We start from the raw sequence: 23160 nt of genomic DNA, 5'->3' as shown, positions 1-23160 counted from the left end.
GACTTCAACAACCATCTATGATAAAACCATCACAATGTATTCTGGCATTCCGCATACATAACACCCAATGTTGTCTTAGAATTTAGCAAAAAACATTTTTGTTGAGTAATTTCCAGGGGGGCAGTGTTTCATATTATGTTGAAGCTTCCCCGGGCGCCGCCATTGGCTAGCAGACCATCACCTGCTGTTAGCATCCCATTGACTCCCATTCATTTTGGCGTCACTTTGACAGCGAATAACTTTACATCTGAGGCGTTTAAAGACTCCATTTGTCCATTATTTATTTCTAAAGAAACACGAAAATGTATAAAAGGCTCCATTACCTTCTATGTTACGTTATGGCCCCGTAGAAGCAGTTTTTGTAAAAATAGGCTAACGATTGCGTCATACCCACGCGACTCTCTGTCGCACAGTAGAGAATTACCGTATGGACAGGAGGAGAAGCTTGCGCGCAATCGGGGGGACGTGGAGGCAAAATGACAAAATAATTAATCAGAATACTTAGCAAAAGTTTCTCCTGCTCCTAGCTCATGGACAGCTCCTACTCACACTCCCGTCTCTGCAAGTTTCGGAAGGGAATGATTCAGATTTCGCTTGGCACTGCTACTAGAAGACAGACGGGTTGCTCACGTCACATCTACGTCAATCAAGCTCAGTTTGAGTCTGCGCAGTTCGCTCGACCATCAGGAAGTATATGGGGTGAGATTTCGGTCACAATTCTGCGCGCGCAAGATCACATTTTGAGCGTGCAAAAGGGCATTTCGCACGCGCGTGAACTGAGTTTTGCGGAGAAATGTTCGTCTCGCAGATAAGAAAATATTGCGAGCGAACGAAAATCAATTTTGCATTTAAAATAAGTATTTGGATGTGCGCGGACGTTCTCTTTCGCGTGTGCAAAGTTTCACTTTCTTGCTCCTTTCATACCAGCCGTGAGCGCTCTCTAAGCGCAGACAGCTCGCTTGCTCAACACAACCCAACGTTACAATATGCCATAATTCCAGCCAATCAGAGATGAGACTGCTAAATTCTGATTGGCTGGCTTGAAAACCAATCACAAGACTCCCTGCATCACCGACTGCGGAAGAGAACTAGTGCAGTTGAGTATATTATTTATGAAAAATATTCAAAAACTTAACTGTAATTCACTGTATTGTTGGCAAATTCAGTTCACACATCACTGCTGTCCTGATGGTTATACTACAAGACTTATTTTGTATAAATATCGTTTTGCGTATTTTTTACGATTATTATTTATGAAAAATATTCAAAAACTTCACTGTAATTCACTGTATTGTTGGCAAATTCAGTTGACACATCACTGCTGTCCTGATGGTTATACAACAACGCTTATTTTGGGAAAAATATAGATTTTAAATTGTATATACTATTGTAAATGTAGAAGTTTTATGATTTTTATGAAAAATATTCAATAACTTCACTGTAATTTACTGTATTGTTGCCAAATTCAGTTCACACATCACTGCTGTCCTGAAGGTTATACAACAACACTTATTTTGGTAAAATATATATTTTAAATTGTATATACAATTACTGTAAATGTATAATTTTTATGATTTTTATGAAAAATATTCAATAACTTTACTGTAATTCACTGTATTGTTGCCAAATTCAGTTCACACATCACTGATGTCCTGATGGTTATACTACAACACTTATTTTGGAATTTTTTTTTTTTTAAGTTGTATATACAATTGTAAATTTATGATTTTTTTTAATGATTTTTATGAAAATATTCAATAACTTAATTTGGCAACAATACAGTGAATTACAGTTATGTTATTGAATATTTTTCATAAAAATCATAATAATTATACATTTACAATTGTATATACAAATTAAAATATATATTTTTCCCTAAAATAAGTGTTGTAGTATAACCATCAGGACAGCAGCGATGTGTGAACTGAATTTGGCAACAATACAGCGAATTACAGTGAAGTTATTGAATATGTTTCATAAAAATCATAAAAATTCTACATTTACAATTGTATATACAATTTAAAATATATATTTTGCCTAAATAAGTGTTGTAGTATAACCATCAGGACAGCAGTGATATGTGAACTGAATTTGGCAACAATACAGTAAATTTGAATATTTTTCATAAAAATCATAAAAAATCATAAATGTACAATTGTATATACAACTTAAAATATATTTTCCCCAAAATAAGTGTTGTAGTATAACCATCAGGACAGCAGTGATGTGTGAACTGAATTTGGCAACAATACAGTGAATTACAGTTATGTTATTGAATATTTTTCATAAAAATCATAAAAATTATACATTTACAATTGTATATATAATTTAAAATATATATTTTTCCCAAAATAAGTGTTGTAGTATAACCATCAGGACATCAGTGATGTGTCAACTGAATTTGCCAACAATACAGTGAATTACAGTGAAGTTTTTTAATATTTTTCATAAATAATAATCATAAAAAATACGCAAAACAATATTTATACAAAATAAGTGTTGTAGTATAACCATCAGGACAGCAGTGATGTGTGAACTGAATTTGCCAACAATACAGTGAATTACAGTGAAGTTTTTGAATATTTTTCATAAATAATAAACTCACTAGTTCTCTTCCGCAGTCGGTGATGCAGGGAGTCTTGTGATTGGTTTTCAAGCCAGCCAATCAGAATTTAGCAGTCTTATCTCTGATTGGCTGGAATTATGGCATATTGTAACGCTGGGTTGTGTTGAGCAAGCGAGCTGTCTGCGCTTAGAGAGCGCTCACGGCTGGTATGAAAGGAGCAAGAAAGTGAAACTTTGCACACGCGAAAGAGAACGTCCGCGCACATCCAAATATTTATTTTAAATGCAAAATTGATTTTCGTTCGCTCGCAATATTTTCTTATCTGCGAGACGAACATTTCTCCGCAAAACTCAGTTCACGCGCGTGCGAAATGCCCTTTTGCACGCTCAAAATGTGATCTTGCGCGCGCAGAATTGTGACCGAAATCTCACCCCATAGAAGTAAGTGCTTCTAATTGACTTCACTTGTCTCCGTTGAATCCAATGGGGTCGCTGTGTCCAGTTTATATACTGTCTATGGTAATTTCCTGGTATATTTTGGCATTCATTCGGCCTCTACTCTTTGGCAAACCATAACACCTGTAGTGTGCCAATGATCCCAAAAAATGCTTTGTAGATAGCTCTCTAGGATTTGTAACAAATACTGCAACACTTGTTTATCTGTGTAAGGGATATCAGTGGTAACTGTGCCAAATAGCTAATTTGCACCTCCTTAAAATGGGGAAAATTCAGCAAAAGGAAACATAAGGGTCACGGTGCTAGATTGTCCCATCCATTTCCTCTCACTAGTGTTCTGCAGAGGGTGATTCAACCCATGAAAAGGGGAAGGGAGGATGAGGAAGAGGAAACATGGTAGCAAAGCCATCATCCTTCACTGTTAGTCTATCTGTCATTGATTTGCTCAAAACTCCCTCCTTTTGTTTGCCCATAGGGTCTCAGCAAATCCAGACTCAAGGCCAGAGAGAGAGAGAGAGAGTCTGTGTCAGAGAGTAAATGCAGCATGTAGTGAGACAGCAAAAACACACTGAGCTTTAATGGTCACTTTAGCTTCTTTAGTGTTAAACAGACTGAAAAGACAAAAAAACAGGCGTTTTATCAGAGTCTGGTAACAGCATAGAACAAAGAGAGACTGTTAAAGAGGGAGTGAGAGACTCCTAGACAATCAATGGTGCGATGTTAAACAAGAGCTGAATTGATTCACTTGTGCTTAGCATGTAAAAAAAAAACACAGTAAACATTTAGTTCTGACAGTGCTGAGGGTCTGTAGCTTTGGCACATAACACACAGTCATAGTAAGAATCGATTCAAGTTGCACAAATGCAACCTATTATGCAAAATTCACTTTTACATGATGTTTGAACATAAATGTGTCGACAGTGTGTGTACACAACAACCCTATAATGGTAAAAATCCACCCACTCTTCTTTTTTTAATCCCCATAAATCATAAGCAGTATCTCAGAATAAGCCGTTTTCAGATTCTAGCTTTTGTGATGGCACGACTCCTGATGGTCTCTGCCATATTAGCACCTCAGTGAGCTGTTCACAGTCCGCCATGTTTATCACCTCGCCAGAGCATTTAACTGCAGCATTCAAGTAAGAAATGTATTCTATTAAAGCTACTAAAGTTATTCAATCAAGAACAGTGAGTGATTTTCTGTTTTTCTTTTGTTGTTTTATTAATATTAACAGCATATATAGCGTTAGGTACTGTATATTACGCTGCTTTCACTTTAATACACAGATCTAATATACACATGCGATTTCTTTACTTGTTGTTTTTTTGGTTTTTGCACAGCCCTCTTCTGGAAAGCGGGGTGGGGAGCAGCAGCTCATTTGCTTTTAAAGACACAAACGAAAACAGCATGTTTTTACTTTCACTCACAAATGGGCATTTACAACATGGTATAATAAATGATCTGTGGGGTATTTTGAGCTGAAAATTCACGGACACATTCTGGGGACAACTGAGACTTATATTACATTTTGAAAAAAGGTGCATAATAGGTCCCCTTTCAAATTTAACTTGAGACTTGACTTGTAAACAAGATTTGACTTGAATTCTAATTTACAAACTCAGTGTACAGTAAGCTTGTTAAGTAGATGGTATTACTAAATGTAATAATAAAATGTATTATCATTATTATTGTTATTATTATTATTATTATTTAATTGTTTAATTGAAGTAAAATCTAAAAAACTTTATTTTAACTTCAAAGAAATTCGTAGAAAAAGCAATTGCAGGTCATATTTTACTACTCAAAGAGAGAAAGGAGCATTATTCTAATGTTCTGGATTTGGTCAGTTCGGCATATCTTCCATCTAAAAAAATATATTTTTTTTGTTTATCTAAAAACATCTACTTTGGTCTCTACTCATAAAGTAACTTCTAATACAACTACTGTATTATTTTATATTCAAAATTCATACTGGATGATCTCATCTCCGCAATGCATTATGGCACATTCTAGGGAATTTTAAATTACTTTATCAAACATAAAAAAAAAAAAAAAAAGAGGAAATCATGTACTTTCCCCACACAAACAACAAATGCATCTGTATCATTTCGCTTTCATAAGGCGGAAGAAAATTCTAGTGGTCTTCTCTGCCTGAGGGCATTTCTGTTCCAATCCGACAAAGATGTACATTCAACTGAGACTAATTACATTAACCACCAGCAAGAAGTATAGCGCTGTCATTCACACAAAAACTGGAAAAATAAGAAATATTGTATCACCCCGAGTCTTATTACCGTCTCTTCATAATCGACACAGTATGCAAAACACAATCCAACTACATAAGTGAGTGCAGCTGGGCTGGTATTAGTTGCGGCAGGTCTGTAAGCACTGCAAAAGCCTGGATAAACAGAGCTGAGAGCCGACCGGCCGGCCGGCATGCTGAGGATCCTGAGGGAAAAAGCAGGATTTAATGTGAGGGAGTGTATGCAAGCTGCACTGGTCAGACATGAACTCACTGAGACACACGGCCAGATGGGTATCTGCTCGTCCTGAGCCGGTGAGGTCATAGTGATGCCAGAATCATGCCAGCGTGCATCCTGACAATACTTCAACTAGTTTAACGAAGCACAGTGTTGATAAAAATATGACACAAAAAAAATGCACGGCTATATTAACAAAGAAAAAAAAAAAACGAATATTACTGTTGAAAATAATCGAATAATAGATAAAGTCTGGGAATTGAAGCGCTTTGCTTGCAGGTTAATTATCTCACCTAAGCAGATCCTATATTATAGTAATCAGATATATTCTAAAATAAAATAAAAAATATGACTCAAATGTGCTCTTTCTGTAACAACATATTAAAACGCGTCTAAAACACAGATAATAAGAATTCACAATATTATGTTGCAATAGTGAAATCATAATGTTATTTCAGGAGATCAGGCATGGCAAAATATGAATTTAAAATATATTTTAACAGACAAAATGTAAGATATTTAAATACTATGATATATAAGATATTTAAGATATCAGATACTATAAGATATTTAAAAACTATGAATCAAACAGAAAACTTTATAAACTGTTTGTAAAAATGTAAAACTGTGAAGCAAGCTACACCGATATATTCATGTTTTTGTCCTACTGGATTAACCATAGCAACTTTACACACAAAACAGCACTTGCGTTTGTCTGCCGCGGATGTGTTCAGAGAATTGTGAAAAAAAGACAAAAAAATGCAAGCTGCTCTGCAAAGGTAATTTATTCAGAGACAAGCAGCTATGAAAAATGCATTTTTGTGTGAAGCATGCAAAGACGCAAATTATATCATCAATAGGAGTTCACTTCCATGATTTAGAATGAACTGATCGTAACAACTGCAAACCATAGTTCACTGCACACCAGATCAACCATTTCAAGAGAAACCGAGTCAGAAAAATCTCTTTCACACCAACTAAACGAACTCAACATGAACCACAAACTGGTGTGAAAGCACTATAAAAGCTCGGTTGGGTTTTTGTGTAGAGCTTAGAGGATCCTCTGTAATGCTGATTCGCTTTCGCTGATAATCAAACCCCACTCAAAAAGCACATGACTCCAGCTCATGGTGGCTTTTATTGAGTGTGGATCAAAGGACCAGTTCTGATGGGGAAAAAATATATTGCAAGAGAGAGCTCAGGTCATTGTGCTCTACATCTCCAGCATGTTTCTAAAATGATTATTTCACACTCTACCACCTTTCAGCAGTGAGCAGGTGGGGAATTGAGCGGTAAAGTGTATGTTTGTGGTGATGAGATGTCTTTGTAGTACATTCTGTACATGCATTAAGAGAGAGCAGCAGATGGTAGAGGAAGGTTTTGGATAGAGTCACACCACCATTACATTCATACCCACTATCACCCACACCACAGCATTACCAGTGTTGGCGGTAGGATGGGGCTTGATCTTACAACGGAACTGAATCAACACTGAGCTGACTTCAGCTGAACAATGACACTATTTTCTTTTTAGAGCTGCTTTACAGCCGAACTGAACTCTGTTTGCATCAGTGAATCATTGTTTTCCTGCTGATCACTGTAAAGCAGCTTTGAGCTTTGATGACTTGACTAAATCATGGGTTAAACAGACGCCTTTGACCGTTTGCCTCATCTGCTTTTACAACACCTCACACCCAGTTTTTTTTGTCATTTTAAAAGAAGATTAACTTTTAAAACCATGTCTCGAGACCCTGCACTCTTTTCCATGTTGTTTGTGTTTTTAAAAGCACAAACACATTCTTTGTTCATTAAGTTGAATCAAACTTAACTCTAATTGCAGTTTTGCTACTGAAATTTAAATAAGAGATACTATTAAAATGTCTAAAAGGAATAGTTCACTTAAAAATGAAAATTCTGTCATCATTTACTCACCCTCAAGTTGTTTCAAACCTGTATGAATTTCTTTTTTTCTGCTGAACACAAAGTAAGATATTTTGAAGAATGTCGGTAATCAGACAGTTGATCGACCCAACTGACTTTCATAGTAGGAAAAAAAAATACTATGGAAGTCAATGAGGTCCATCAAATGTTTGGTTACCGACATTCTTCAAAATATATTTCTTTGTGTTTCAAATACAGGTTTGAAACAACTCGAGGGTGAGTAAATGATGTTTGAGTAATGATGTAAGTGAACTATTCCTTCAACGCTCTCACACTAACAATTGCTGTGACACTTAGAAACTAAATTATGTATTAAAACAGGACTGATGAGAATTTTAAATATTGAGAATGTTGCTTAAATGTATCATCTACAAAACCATTGCAATCCTATGTTAAACATTCAACATCCCTAGCATTGGATATGCAACATTTGGCCCTCTCTCTCTGGCTTTTACTTAAAGCCATCAGCCTGGACTTCATTTCGCCAAAAGGAGAACATACCCTGATCATAATCAGGTTTCAGCATCAACAAATACCCACTGCCTTTCATCAGGCCCAATTACCTCTTCACTAGGAGCCGAATACATTTCCCCTTTTAATATGAGGTCTCCAAGAGCCACGTGTACGAGAGCCTCAAGTCCGATCAACCTCTCGGCTTACGGCACACATGCTAAAGTGCACTTTTTACCCCATGCATGCATATGGAAAGGACCATTCACCTTGCAGACCGCAGCATCATTAAAGGCAACACAGGGGTAAAAGCACAAACACTCACATAACCTCTTAAACAGAGACATTTCTATGACCACTCCGATGGAAGCCGATGGCCAGCTAAGGCAGAAAGGCTAAGAGTAAAGTTTATACATGAGTAAATGGATTCTGTTTAAGTGGAGATGAAAGCAACCCATTGAGACGAGGACGCTGTAAAAGACTAAGGGGTCTGGATTGACGTCCATAACCTCGCCGCTCAGGAAGCAGCTTTATTTACTCTTAAAGAGGCCAAGACTGGAAACCAGGCCTCGTGGGCCCCGAGACTTCAGAGGGCTGCTGATACCAACATCAAAGGTTTATTGAGGAAGTAATGCAGGTAGTAACAAGAAGGTCTGGATGTGAGATTAAGTAGCGGAGAGGCCAGCGTCCCGGCTGGTTCGACTTCCTCGGTTTGTGTAGGACGAGCCAAAGAGGGGAACGCTGTCACAACAACATTATCGCATGTGCTAACCGCTCGTCTTCACAGCTGGAGTTCTGGGAGAGATAAGGCTTTGTCGGGACCCTTATTACCCAGCCTGGTGCCATTGTTAGCAGGCTGTTTTGAAGTACACAAAGCCGCCTGCTTGAAGGGGTGCGAGGGTCTTTTGTTACATGCTCCGCACTTCATTTTTAATCTGCTTCTGTCGTGCAAAAACACCACAAACCGAACAGGAAATGAGTCCTCATTCTTTCTCTTTTGTTCATGGAGTCATATCTAATATCACTATTACTATTTCACCCAGACAAAGCTCTATCCCCCACCGGGCGGCCGTGCTATTGGAGAGAGAGATTAGGGCTGACTGTGCGAGGGGTGCGTGAGGTCCTCGGTGTGTGGCTTTTGAAGAGCCGAGGAAGGTCGTAAGACTCTTTTCTGCGACAGCTCACCTGGCAGGTGGAAATACGTCAGGTAGTCAGACAGATGTAGAGCGTCCAACCCACCTGCCGATTCTCCTTCCCCCTCTTCACATGGGCCAAACTGCCGCCGCGTGTGTCTTCAGTGAGACATCACTGCACATGGTCCCGCAAAGCAAGTCTTCATCTCTCTCATGCAACCTCATCCTGTCATTCCATTCAAATGGCATCATCTCTATCAAACTATTCTATCTCCTGACTGTCTGAAGCCTGTCCTTCATCTGCAGACTGATACGACTAGTGCTCTATTCATTGGCCAATGCAGAAATCTAGAGTGCAGGCTAACCAATAAAATGTAGATATACACTACTGTTCAAATGTTTAAAGAAATGAACGTCACCATGAAATCAAAATGGACATTTCTTGTTTGTTTTTTTATGAAATATTGCAGTTTTTATTTTATTGCACATTCAACGATCCAATCAATTCCTGGTGGACAAAATCAAATCTCAACCTGCCTTATTTTCTCTTCTCGGGAAGCTGTTTCACTCGGATATACATCACGATAAGAAAGAAAAGACAATTGTTTTATTTAAACTTTAACAGTTTTATTCAGCAAGGACGAATCAAAGAATCCTAAAATGAAACGCATTTCAGTTTCCACAAAAATATTAGGCACAACTGTTTTCATCATTGATAATAATAAGAAATGTTTATTGAGCAGCAAATCAGCATATTAGAATTATTTCATTCTGTATTATTCACCTTAGTTTGCAATGCTGATGTAAGACATCCGATTCCTTAGCTGTTATGGGTAAATAACTGGAAGAATAACAGCGCAGTAAAATTTAAAACTATTTGCGCCACAAACCAGTGCGTTTATAATTACGACAATACATTTAAATAATATGGTAAGAAATACCAGTTTGCAAAATCAAGCAGCATAACAAGCTGTTTTGTACAGATAAAATGTACAGGTGGTGGATGATACCAGAAGTATTTATTTTCTTATTTATGTACTTTTTAATGTACTTAATTTCTTACACACACACACACACACACACACACATATATAAATCTTAAAAAAGTTTGCAACCTTTACCTTGTATTGTTTCTGCTCGTAATGCTCTCACATTCCTCTCTTTGCAGCTTTGTTTCTAAGATTGACAATGGCAGCTTTCTCTACCTTCTGTCACCATCTTTTTTCTTCCCTCAGCCCTTTTCTTTTCTCCATCTACCTTTTTTCCCATTGTCTCATCATCTGTCACTCCTCTATCAAGGTTTCCATCTCCTTTGCCTTTTTTTTTTACATTTCAATCACTCGCTCTTTCAGCTTTTGCTCTTAAAATGTATCTACAGTCATCTTTCACTGTCTGTTAGCTATTCTTCCCATACATTAATCTCCCTGACTACCGTATCTCAGTCCAGACAGTCCAGTCACACACAGAGACGTCATTCCATCAGTCACAGAGTCAAGCAAACAGTTTAGAAATGCAAAGCTCAATGTGTGTCGCCTGCAAAATCCAGCAATTGCTCACTAACCAAATAAAATCTTTACTGTCACCACACATAAGGTGCCCAATTTCGTACATTTGGAGACCTTATGCATTTATTTCAATCCACTGAAGGGAATTAATCTCCTGTGTGCAAGCAGAACTAGTGGTTTGTGGGTAATGAGTCGCAGTCATGCTTCAGACCACTGCATACTAACTAATCAGTGAGAATGATGCAGTGAAGGGTGCGTTCAACACAGCATGCATGAGAGTCATAATTGAACAGTGAGAGGACTAATTCACTAGATAAATTTACTAGAACAATGTGTAAACAAGTGTGAATTGTCTTTAATATGGTGAAAAGTTGACGTAATAATTTACCACTTCACACACATTAGAGACAATAAAGTGGCCTTCTTTGGGACATGTGGGTGATATTCTACTTATCAGCAAACATGGAGAGGATAGCGATTACATTTAGTGAAACATGCTCACAAAGTACTAAATATAATCTGGATTAACATGGTTTGCATTGTTTTTACATTATTTTTTATAAATGTGTGTCCAATTATATATAAATTATTGAAAAAAAAAAAACATTTCAAATGTGTCATAGGTCTAACCTTAATTTGGACAGTGTGTCAAAACAAACCCTTCCCGAATGACTTCAATGGTTTTTGAATAACTTAAAAAATATATATATAAAAATTGTATTTTAGTGCTGGGCAATGATTAATCGCGATTAATCACATCCAAAATAAAAGTTTGTGTTTATGTGTGTGTACTTTATAATTTTGTATATATAAATACACACATATGCATGGATGTATTTAAGAAAAATGTATATATGTACACACACACATATACATATATATACACACACATACAGGATTTTTTTTTTAGATTATGTCTCTCACAGTGGACATGCACCTACGATGACAATTTCAGACCCCTCCATGATTTCTAAGTGGGAGAACTTGCAAAATAGCAGGGTGTTCAAATACTTATTTTCCTCACTGTACACACACACACACACATATATATATATATATATATATACATGCAAATATTTCTTAAATATATACATGCATATGTGTGAATTTTATATATACAAAATAATTATATACAGTACACACACATATTATGTAAATATAAACTTTTATTTTGGATGTGATTAATTGCGATTAATCGTTGCCCAACACTAATATTTTAATTATAAAATTAAAAAGTGCACATGTAAAATTATGTTTAAATATATATATATTTTAATTTGTAATAATATTTCACAATCATGGTATTACTATATATTTTGTATAAATAAATGCAGCTTTGGTCAGCATGAAAGCCTTCTTTCAAAAACATTTTTGAATAGTAGTGCACATACATTAACATACATTTAAAAAATGCCTGTTACAGGGCAAAAAGGTAATAGTTTGTTTAACCCCAACTATTAAGCCGAAATTCCTCTCATGCTGCTGTGAATTTATCTAAATAAATACATATAATAAGTTGACAATGGAGGCTGTAGCTCATTTCCTGCGAGGGGCCAAAGTTTGAGTGGCACTGCTATGGTTCCAGCCAAGTGTGTGGGGTTCTCAGCATTTGGTTATTTACAGAAAGTGCTGAGTGGGGCAGAATTTGGATGATTGTGGATCGACGGGCACTAAGCTGAGGGAGATACAGGAAGAGCCAACACACAGCTGCACAGTTGCAGTGCCTGACTTCACACAGGCCTGCATGCTCCAGCACTTCCCTTAGGAGCGCCCTGACCTCATGCGCCACTTCCTGCCCAGCACTGAATCAACAAGCATCGATAAGAGCAGGAAACCAGTCTACAAGGTGGGCAGAAGGGTGTGTGTAAAGAGGCCAGCGCTCCGGCGGCGGGTGCGTGGGTTGCCAGGTTCATCAGGAAAGATATCAAACAGACAAAAACAAAGGGAGGGAAAGTTGAGGGGAGAGAGAGTGACAGGTAAAGGCGTCTGAACATCCGAACAGACAAAAGCTAGCATACTTACACGTCCTACGAGGGTTGAGACAAAGGCAGGAAGCTCAGGACTTCCCGTCCTCAAGGCTTGAGGAACTACAGCGTGACTATGACCTTCCACGGCTAAGACAGCAAACAGAGCCCCGTTGGGCTTTAGAGACATGACTGTGCAGAGAAATGTGTCCTCAGAGACACATGATATCACTGCAGATGACCCAAATAACATGCCACTACATTTCCTGTTGGACCTTACAGTCTTCTATGCAGTCATTGTCTTAAAGCTCCATTATCTATGTGGGGTTGTTTGATTCAGTGATTAAACATCTGAAATGGTAAATTAAAGGCTGTGGGTTTGAACCTGCAGTGATGCGAGACACTTAAACCGACAGCTCATCCGTTCTTCAGAAACACAAATGGACATATTTTTTTTATATCCTTTCATCATTTTTGTCCATCCATTGAAAGTCCAAGCAAACACATTTTTCAAGCTTCAAAAAGTACAAAAAGGCATCCTAAAAGTAATCCGTATAAATCAAGCTGTTTAATCCAAGTTCTCCGAAGAGATAACAATTTAGTTTTAATTCAGGCTTTTATTCACATTCAACACTGATCAATGCACATGTACATACTGTACATAAAATATAGTAAACACAGAAGCTCAACTGAACTTGCTTGACGTGAGAACCAATTCGTTTTCTTTCTCTTAAAAATATCTGAATTTGTCTTCCAAAGATTAACTAAAATTATACAGGTGTGGAATGAGGTGAGGGTGAGGTTTAATTTTTGATAGAAGAATCTTAATGTTTGGACGAACTGTCACTTTAACATGTGATTTCTCTAGCAGGGCTGTCACTATAAAAAGTGTCTAAACAAAAATGTCAGCAAAATTCTACTAATGTGGGGAAAGCTGCTTCTGACTGCTTTTAGAGGGAAAAGCTGCCCGTAACTGCTAGTCTAGGATCAATTTTCTCTGTAATAATGGCATATTGGTGAAACAGATTTGGCAAACAATCCCATGCGTATTTGTGTTTGCACTCTGAAGAGCGTCAAAGGTTTCTATTTACAACGTTTTGCTGCATTGAGCAATGTAACCAATCCCAAACACATCTGTTGTTTTCTTGAACAAATTGGCCAATCAGAGGTGTTTAATTTAGAATCCACTCATTGGTCAAAACACCAGTTTTAGTTCTGAAGGCTTGTGAATCCTCTAACTGTATCAAACGAAATTCTAGACACAATGTAAATAAATGATTAACTGTGCAGTGTAAACAGCTTCATTGATTATAACGGAAACTGTGTGAGATCACGATTAACTAAAATGAGTGAGTTTTTTTGAGATTATAAAGGGAGCGCTCTTTGCACGCTTTATGCCTTGCCAAATCACACATGCAGAAGCCAACACTTGCTTTTCTGTTAAAATGAACAGTGGTTTGTGAATGTAGATGCTTTAAGATTTCTTGTTTAGAGGCTCAAAACTCTTGTCAGTGTTTCCTGCAACGTCACTTTGAATCTACAGCGTCGTGCTGAAACCGCATCTTCCTATTGTAATGTCTTTGCAGGCTGTACACACACATACACACAAAAAACAAACAAGCACAGCAACCAGTGCAATCCAACTCACAAACAAATTCTATAGGAAACACTGCACCATCTTGCACAAGCAACCCAAGCCACTTGCAGTGTTCATGAACAGGGGGTTTGTTTTGTATATTCAAGCAGTCTGTTTTGTGCAATGCATGCACTGGAAAGGAAGAAAAGACCAAGAGAGGAAAAGACTTTAAGAAAGGTTTATTAGCAATGAATACGAAGAGGTGTAGATGACTGAAGAACTGATGACTGTAGCGCTGCATTAGATTTATTGTAGTTAGACAGAGAAGACTCTTACCAGCTCACGTGGAAGGAACATGTCTTCCTGTCTGGCCACAACCAGACACACACTGTCCCCATGCTTAGTACTGCGTAACATGGCCACCAGTTCCTCCTGAGAGCGGCCTGTAATGTCCACACCGTTCACCTGAACACACGTATGCACATGGTTTCAATGGATTTCATATGCAAATTCACAGTGATGTGAAATGAAAGAGTTTTTTCATTTAAAGTAGTCACATATTACTATACTAGAAATACTCCATATTACACTAGAACGAGACTCACTTCTAGTATCCTGTCACCTGACTGCAGGCGGCCATCTTTGACAGCAGCTCCTCTCGGTAAGATGTTTTTGACGAGGATGGGGCCGGGCCCGTGCACTGAAGAATCTCTGGTCACAACGGTGAAGCCCAGACCTTCAGGACCTGTGAGGAGATTGAGAGAGTTTAAAGTGATTGACAGATGAAACCCAATGCGCTAAGTCGTGTGTGAAGCCTATTCTCTTCACAGTCAGCACGCTTATGTCAGCAAGGAGTCTGTGAAAGAGCCCAGCTTCACTCATACTTGGAGTGTCATATGGGTATATAAACTAGAGCTTAAATCGGGCCCAACAAATCAAGCCCGACCCAACCCGAGCCCGAGCACGTTGTGTCCGAGCCCGGCCCGACCCGACACGTTCACTGTAATTATGAGCCCGAGCCCGATTTAAACCCGACCATTTTTAATACGTGGGCCGTTATAACCAGGGGCGGCGCCAGAATTTTTTTAAGCAGGTGCTGCTGTGCTAGATTATTAAGGCTACAGTGGGGAGCTGCGCAGCTATATAGGCTATATTATATAAATACTATTAATAAATGAGCAAAAATTGGCCACTCAATATTCAATATTCAATTATTTTAATTATCACAATTAAAGTTTTAATTTTATTAAATTGAACAAGCACAACATTCAGCATTCAATCAAATATTCTTATAGATTAATTATTATTAATAATGTTACTTCAACATATTGTTATTTAAACATATGTGTGTGAGCAACAAGCAAGATGTGCATTTGTAAATTCGGTGACAGCGTGTGTTACGAGTTTCAAATGGTGTAAGTGACCGCGGTGCGCCGGCGACTTCATGTCATGATTATAATGTCTGCTATATTGCTTTTTATGTATTAAATCCAGGCAATTGGTTGATGAAAAATGTATTAAAATTAAGATACAATTTATACTAAACGAAATTCACTTTAAAGAAAAGCTTTCTTCAAAACAAAACTTAAACTTGAAACTATGTGCTTATTTAATGGCTAAAACACGTAGGCTACTACAGACTCTTTTTGTACAAATTGCAGCACATTAATTTAATTCTGAATTTTGCACATGTAAGTTGAAAGGCATTTGTTTGTGCATAGTAAAACATATCTGTAACATTTATCAAGTTCATAATTGTGCATGCATTCATTAATTATTATCTTAATGAATAGACCTAATGCGACAAGGAAGAAGCATGCAAACTGCGTTGTTTGTTTATTCAGAAATGGATCGGAAAAGTAAAAAAAAGCGGATAATGAGGCCTGAGGCTGACTACTATAATAATTTCTGTCATGGCAAGACTGCTTGTCTGTTCATCGTCGAAGTCCCCGTTTTTTTGCTGTCAGGCGAGCAGCGTGCGCATTTAATGCACGAGACAAAGCCAACACATTATGTTGTCACTCCCCACGACTAGTTTAAAATGTGTCCATACCTCCGATTTTCCTCCAAACTTGCTCAAAGTTAATTCTCCTGTTTTAATTTTTTTCTTTGCTTCTTCAAGATCCATGTCGCACTTAGAATAGCAACAGAATAGCCTACAGCACGCACAGCAGGTGTGATGCGTCACGCGTGCGAGACTGCGAGTGCGAGACGCTACGCATGACACGTGACGTGCTTTATCAAGGGCCCGACCCGGCCCGAGGACAGTGGCGGGCCGGGTCGAGTCCGGGCTCGGGCAGAGAATTAAAGCTCTAATATAAACAACCGCTAAACATCTTAAAAAAAATACATTAATTTCATGTCAACATACGCTACCATTGGAAAGTGTGAGGCAAGTACTTTTTTTTTTTTTTTTAAGAAAGAAATGTAATACTTTTATTCAGCAAGGATGCATCAAATTGCTCAAGTGACAGTAAAGACATTTCCAATGTGACAAAATTGTATTTCAAGTAAATTAAATGTAGCAAACACTACATGCCTGCATTATAAACACCTCAAACCTCATAGACTATAATGTACATTGGGGTGGGTCTGTCTGAGGCCTGTCAGGGAGAGTCAGGCTGATAAAGGCTGTCCTTGTGTGAGACTGAGATTAGAGTCACCTGGCTTCAGAAACTGAAGTTTAATTTCACATATGAGCACATTTCAAAGAGCCGGAGTGACAAGGACAAGCAAAAAGAGATACAGAGTGAATGAATATGAAAGCAAACAGAGAAGCGAGAGGGAGAGATAGTGTTAAAAACCATACGCATTTCTTAAAACAAACAACCCCTTGACCCACAACAGAAACATCATTAGCCATATAAGAACGACCTCCCGAAACTGACATTTACACTCTTTAGATGAAATTCAACAGTTCCACATAAAAAAATAAAAAAATCTTAATGGTTAAAAAATAAGCATCTAACAAGAAATCATTCGTGTGATTCCTTTCAGCCCAGATATTAGAGGAGGCTGCTGTCTAGCACAGGTGGTGGTCCATTTAAACCGTGCTGCCGCCTTGACCTGTGCATATTGCTTCTTACGCCGTTCTTGATGCTGTCACGGTGACTGATAGGTAGATTAGAGAACGGGCTATAGCCCCCCGTGTGACACGAGGCACGTCTTTAGGGCGGATATTTCCAGTCCTGTCCCTGAGCTCAGGGATAAAATGATGGACAGAGCATGTGGGTGAAGATACTAAAGAGTAGACGGCCTCAGGGCAAGTGGTTGTTCTTTAACACGCTATGACTTCAGAGGACAATACATATCGAAGTCAGTTTGTGGAAAAATTGACGGCATTTTATGCTCGTCATTTAGCACAATCGTTTTACGGTCAGCACTTTTTTGTTCCAGCAATGAATTTATATCAGCATTAATGGCAGAATCAATAAGAACTTAATAGACTTTGCAGCCTGAAATTATAGCTTCATTCATTCGGTAAGACTGCCAAAACCCCCAACTACAAAGTTGACCAATGTTGGAGGGAGGGAGAGAATCATATTAAATGAAAGTACATTCATTTAAAAGATATTGCAGGAATTTCATTGCTCAAAAAAAAAAAGTGAGTTTTAATGTACTATGTAAGAATGATTTTTTTAAACTGGGGTCCAAGGACACTCGGGGGGTTAACATATATATATATATATAGGTATATATATATATGGGTAGTTTTTCTGTAACTCTGCTGGGTCATTTTTACTGTCGAAACAAATGATGAAGCCCCTCACATACCTAGCCAGCGCTGGGTCAATGTAACCCAAAGTTGGGTAGTCTGTGCCAAACCGGTTAAAACTGGAAACATTTGTCAACGGTCATTTTGAGTTTTGAGGGGAAACTTCCTTTAAGGTTTGTATTACATTTTATTCCAATCAAATTATTACTTTACAAATAGGGAAATGTCTCTAGTCTCACATTTTACCTTTTTTGTTTACATGTACGGTCAAAGCTAACGTCTGCTTGAAACGCTAGTCTTCTGCAGCCTACACAAGATCTACACTCAAAGTGAACATGTCGCAGCCACCATGGAAATTGTTCTTCTTCCGCCAAATGAATGCGCGACCAGGGCTGAAACACATTGCGACATGGCTGTCATATGTAACAAAGTTGCCATGCACTCCACTGACTACAATAGGAGCGCTGTTGATCTAGTGCTTTAGCGTCGTAGCTGCAGTTGCGTGTTTGACGTGTTGAAACTTAAATGTCTAATAGATGAGATGGCACATGGTAAAGCTGTTTTTGATGTAACTTTAAAACATTAATATATGTGATTGTTGTTTAATAAACTGGAACAGCCTACTGATACCAGTTTTCTTCCAACAGATTCCCATTGGCCCATTCCCATTATCAGATTGACTGACCCAAACAAACCCAACAAAGCTGGGTCAAAATAACCAGCGCTGGGTTCCAAAATAACCCTGACATGTTTTTTTTTTTTTTTTCAGCATTTTTTTTTAGAGTGCAGACATCTTTGCTTTTTATAAGGTGATTTTGTCTTCAGAATAAAAAAATAGTATAGTTCACTTCTCGTATTAAGTGTCTTATTAAACAAAACTCAGCAAAAATAAGAAAAGTTCCTTTTTCAGGATAATGTATTTAAAGATAAATTTTCTTAAATCTAAATTGGAAAGGGTTTGAACAATGTTTTTCATGCTTGTTCAATGAACCATAAACCATTATTGCACATGCACCTGTGGAACAGTCCTTAAGACGCTAACAGTTTACAGGCCGTTAAGACCGTTAAGGTTAGCGTTACAAAAACTTCGGACACTAAACAGGCCTCTCTATTGACTCTGTTCACATCTGCAGTCCTCATGCCTCCTGCAGCAGGACTATGGCATGTTCACGCAAGTGATCAGGGACCCTGGACATCTCTCTCCTAGTGTTTTTTAGAGCAATAAACTGCAATGTCCGTAGCGTAAAACGCCCAATACAGTGCTACAGGGAGACAGGAAAGACAGTTCTTGCAGTGCCAAACCACATGTGACCATATGTCCCCCCAGACAATTTCAAGAACTTGCAAATGCCTTGGTTAAAATCAAGCAAGAACTGGCAAATCTGCTGCAGATTTGAGGATTAGACTCACTGTAGGACATAAAGCAGCTGGTGGACACACCAGATACAGACACAGATATTGATTTTGCTCAGGGACTCATTATTCCATTACTGTTCGCCAAATGCCAGTGAAATTTGTTCAGTTTATGTCTCAGTAGTTTAATTTTTTATGTTCACACAAACATTCAAGCATGTTAAAAAATGCTGTAAAAAAAGCATTTGAAAAGCAGTTCTTTTTTTTTGCTTAGTTTATATGTACACGGATACTAAAATTGTAGATCAATTTATTGTTGCCAATTCAAAATTTAATTTTGAATATATAAACTGTAGTTGCCTAGAATTTATTGGCTGAATGAGGCATTTATCCTTTAGTGAACAGGAGACCTGTAAAATCTGAATGCAGTGTTGAATTTAAGTAACAATTCGTTTTTTACAGTGTATATTTCCAAGTTGTTTACCTTTCTTAAGGTCGATTCTGAGTCTCTTTCCACCCTTTTTGTTTTGGATTTGTAGAGGTGAGGGTCCCAAGCTGTTTTTTAGGAGGGGGCTTTCGGCACTCTTGCCTCTGGGGGTGGGAGAGAGGCTGAGGGGTAATGGAGAGCCCAGAGAGCGACTCTCAGGACTGCTGCTGGACTCCTGAAACTCGGCTTGCCACCCTGAGGAAGACTCCACAGGCCTCACCATGGGCTTCACCTTCAGCGGCGGAGGGTCTTTGGTCCGTGTGGATGCATCAGGGTTTTCCGAGTTGAAGAGGTGGCCGATCACAGTCTTCTCAAAGCGTTCTTTATTAAAAACTGGAACAACTTCTAAACGAACGATGGGTGAACGCATGGCTTGACGGAATATTTCCTGTGCTCTGGTAAAGACAAGGGAGAGAGAGATAAGGGACACAGGATATAAAAAAAGCAATTAAGAGACAATCAATTTTTTTATAATTATTTGCAGGTTATTTGATGAAATAAATGAACCTGGAAACTAAAAAGGATGGAAATTGTAATATATTGAATAGTCTTGGTTTAGATAAAACTCACTCTGACATTTATTCTGACAGCATAATTGGGGTTATGACTAATGAGTCCTTCGCATTACAAATGACAAAGCAATCCACCTCCTTCATTTTTGCTCGACTGATTTAATTTAAAAACCGTCCATCCATCCTGAGCCTAATAAGATTAATGTGACCTTCTACTGGTTAGAAGTAATTCTCCTAAGCAGAAATATGTATATGCAATGTATGCATAATGTACATAATGACCATGGAACAACTGAGTAATGTTTCAGTAGGTAAGGCAGGGTCTTTAGACTGAACTTGTATAAAGCACAATCTATGATAAGTTAAGTCTATATGAGGAGCCATTTTATGTTCCTTTGTATGATGTCCTGATATGTAAAGCCATAGAATTCAATAGGGTTTCCTTTCTTTTTTACATGACTGTATATGATGGATGTATAATCTTGTTGATCTGCTTTCTCTCTAGCTTGAGTTTGCTATGAAAAATGAGCAGTCAACAAATCTTTACATTATAAAACCCCATAGGAAAATCTCAAAGGAACCAATGGCGAATTAGAGTTTCTGGTTCTGATGCCATACCTGCACCACTCTGTTTTTTTTTTTTTAATAAAAATAAAATTCTGACACCAAAATGGTGAACTGTAGTGTATTTACATACATCATTTATCTATTCTATTTGGTGACACTTGCTGTATAGAAGTAACAGGCTTCACTGAAACTGACACAAATCTAACATTATACGTTGAAAACTGACCCAAAACCAGACGATTTGTCGGGTCCTGACGGCTTTGGTTTGGGTAGCATGACTCTAATCAGCATGACAGTGTGCAGTAATGCAGTGTAAGAGAAGGAGGTCTGCTACACACAGCAAACAGAGCTCAGCAAATGACCATGACTGCTGAAAGGGCTCTGAAGCCATGAATTGAGTGTTTTTCTGCTTTTGAAACCAGTCCAAGAGTCTACAGCCATAAACAGAGCACAACAATGGACACCATGCTTGTTTTTACAACCATGACATGAAAAGATAGGTCTAAAAACGAAGTAACACGACAGGAAGGAAATGATGTCAGGAGGTAGAGACAGAGAAAGCAGACCAGAAGGTGAAGCAGAAAAGCTTCAGTTCAGAGACTCACTGTGAAAAGGATTTGTCCAATAATTCAGCATCATTAATTTTAACGATACACTCATCGTCCTGAAAGATGCCTTCCCTTTTGGAGCGACTGTTCTCCTCCACGCCTCGAATGTGCAGGCCCAGAGCCCTGAAAGAGAACAAACCATAAATTACCAACAAAATAGAGCACAGCACCAGCCAGCCAGCCAGCAAACAGCCATAACAGGCTGCACTAGATTCATCCTATTGATGATATATTATATATGTGATCTGTCCAGCAGTCATCGGCATTGACCATGGCCCTTATGATGTTCACATCACGACGGTCCCTGGCTCGTACAATGACATAGTCAATGAGATGCCACTGTTTGGAGAGGGGTGTCTCCAAGATGCCTTCAATCCTGTCCTATAGTGCCAGCCAACCCTGGCATTGAAGTCTCCTAGGATAATAATCTTATCTTCCCAGGGAATTATCTATCTATCTATCTATCTATCTATCTATCTATCTATCTATCTATCTATCTATCTATCTATCTACCCATCTACCCATCCATCCCAGCTACTGTATAAAATATCAATAAAACCTTCTCGCTATTTTACTGACGGAAAACCATTGGCTTTATGTTTTGCTTTATTGTCCTCCTTTTGCCCTCCTGAGCACCATACAAAACTCACATGCACAGACCGCTTGGCAAAACACAAGACAGCAGCGCTATGGCTGGCAGTGATAAAGGCTATCAGGCTGGAGAAACTCATAAAGCAGGAGAACGGCAGACAAGTATTAATCCCTCAGTCTTCATCCACAGGGACCTCACACGAGACCATTCAATGAATAACACATTCATGCATTACAGTGGGCCGCAGCAGTGTCTGGAAAATTATAGAACATACCCTTGCAGAAATTTAGATGGAGATTTAAAGGGATAAAGGCTGAGTTTTGGATGAGTTTTGAAAGCGACTAAGCATATTTGTCATCTGCTGCTGACAGCCAGCTCACAGCAGAAGCAACAATAACTGGTCTGTGTATGATTCTACTCATCACTAAAAACATTTACATGTCCACAGCTGCAGTTTAAAAATCATCCCAAAGCTGAATTTTTAAAGCCATTACTCCAGTCTTCAGTGTCACATGATCCTTCAGAAATCATTCTAATATGCTGATTGGGAGTTCAAGAAACATTTATTATTAATTAATTAATTAATATTTGTGTGGAAACTTTTTTTTTAGTTTTTTTGGATCATTTGATGATTAGAAATTTCAAAGGAACACCATTATTTGAAATATAAATCTTTTGTAAGATTATAAATGTCATCTTATAACTTAATGAAGACTTGCTGAAAACAATCTTACTGACCCCGAACTTTTGAACTGTAGAATATGATCATTATGAGAGTGGCCAATGGAAATTTCCCCGCAAATCAGGCAAGCTGATTCCACCTATTACAAAATGGCCAAATACTGGCCAATACAATCTGTGTGATTATTGTTACATTACGTATATGTTTTATGTGTTTAATCTAATGTGAAAATGAAAACAAAATTTACTGTCCTCAAAGAAACCTTGTCTTGAACTCCAAGACGCTGCACACATACACAACACATTGCCATAACCTACAAATCATTTTACACTCTCAGGAAAAAAATGAACAAAATCTGTTACTGGGGCTGTGCTCTTTCAAAATGTGAACCTTTGTACCTTATTTAACCCAAAAGAGTTTTTTTTTTTTGTGGTGTGGCATTGTAAACAGCCATACCATTCACAATAAAATCATGAAAACCATCAAATAAAGATGTATCTATAGATAAAGAAACAGCCTAACTCCACTGCATCTTATTCAGCATTTTCAACTGGTCAACTAGTAAAAATGAGT

At 38.1% G+C, this 23160-nt stretch overlaps 1 protein-coding gene across 3 annotated transcripts in view; it reads right to left on the bottom strand.

Annotated features, from left to right (window-relative positions):
• pard3bb (par-3 family cell polarity regulator beta b) overlaps positions 1-23160 on the bottom strand; it is a 325627-nt gene that overhangs the window by 173369 nt on the left and 129098 nt on the right. For all 3 annotated transcript variants that reach the window (XM_084121943.1, XM_084121945.1, XM_084121944.1), the window contains exons 8-11: positions 21311-21436; positions 19624-20021; positions 14677-14816; positions 14408-14536 (exon numbers count right to left, since the gene is read on the bottom strand). In XM_084121943.1, the coding sequence (XP_083978069.1) occupies positions 14408-14536; positions 14677-14816; positions 19624-20021; positions 21311-21436 (793 nt within the window). The remainder of the gene's footprint in view (positions 1-14407; positions 14537-14676; positions 14817-19623; positions 20022-21310; positions 21437-23160) is intronic.

The sequence above is a fragment of the Abramis brama genome, assembly GCF_963993115.1.
Source record: "Abramis brama genome assembly, chromosome: 8".
In the NCBI taxonomy this organism is placed as follows: domain Eukaryota; kingdom Metazoa; phylum Chordata; class Actinopteri; order Cypriniformes; family Leuciscidae; genus Abramis; species Abramis brama.
Note: the sequence above shows the minus strand (reverse complement) of the source record. Positions and strands in the feature narration are given on the sequence as shown.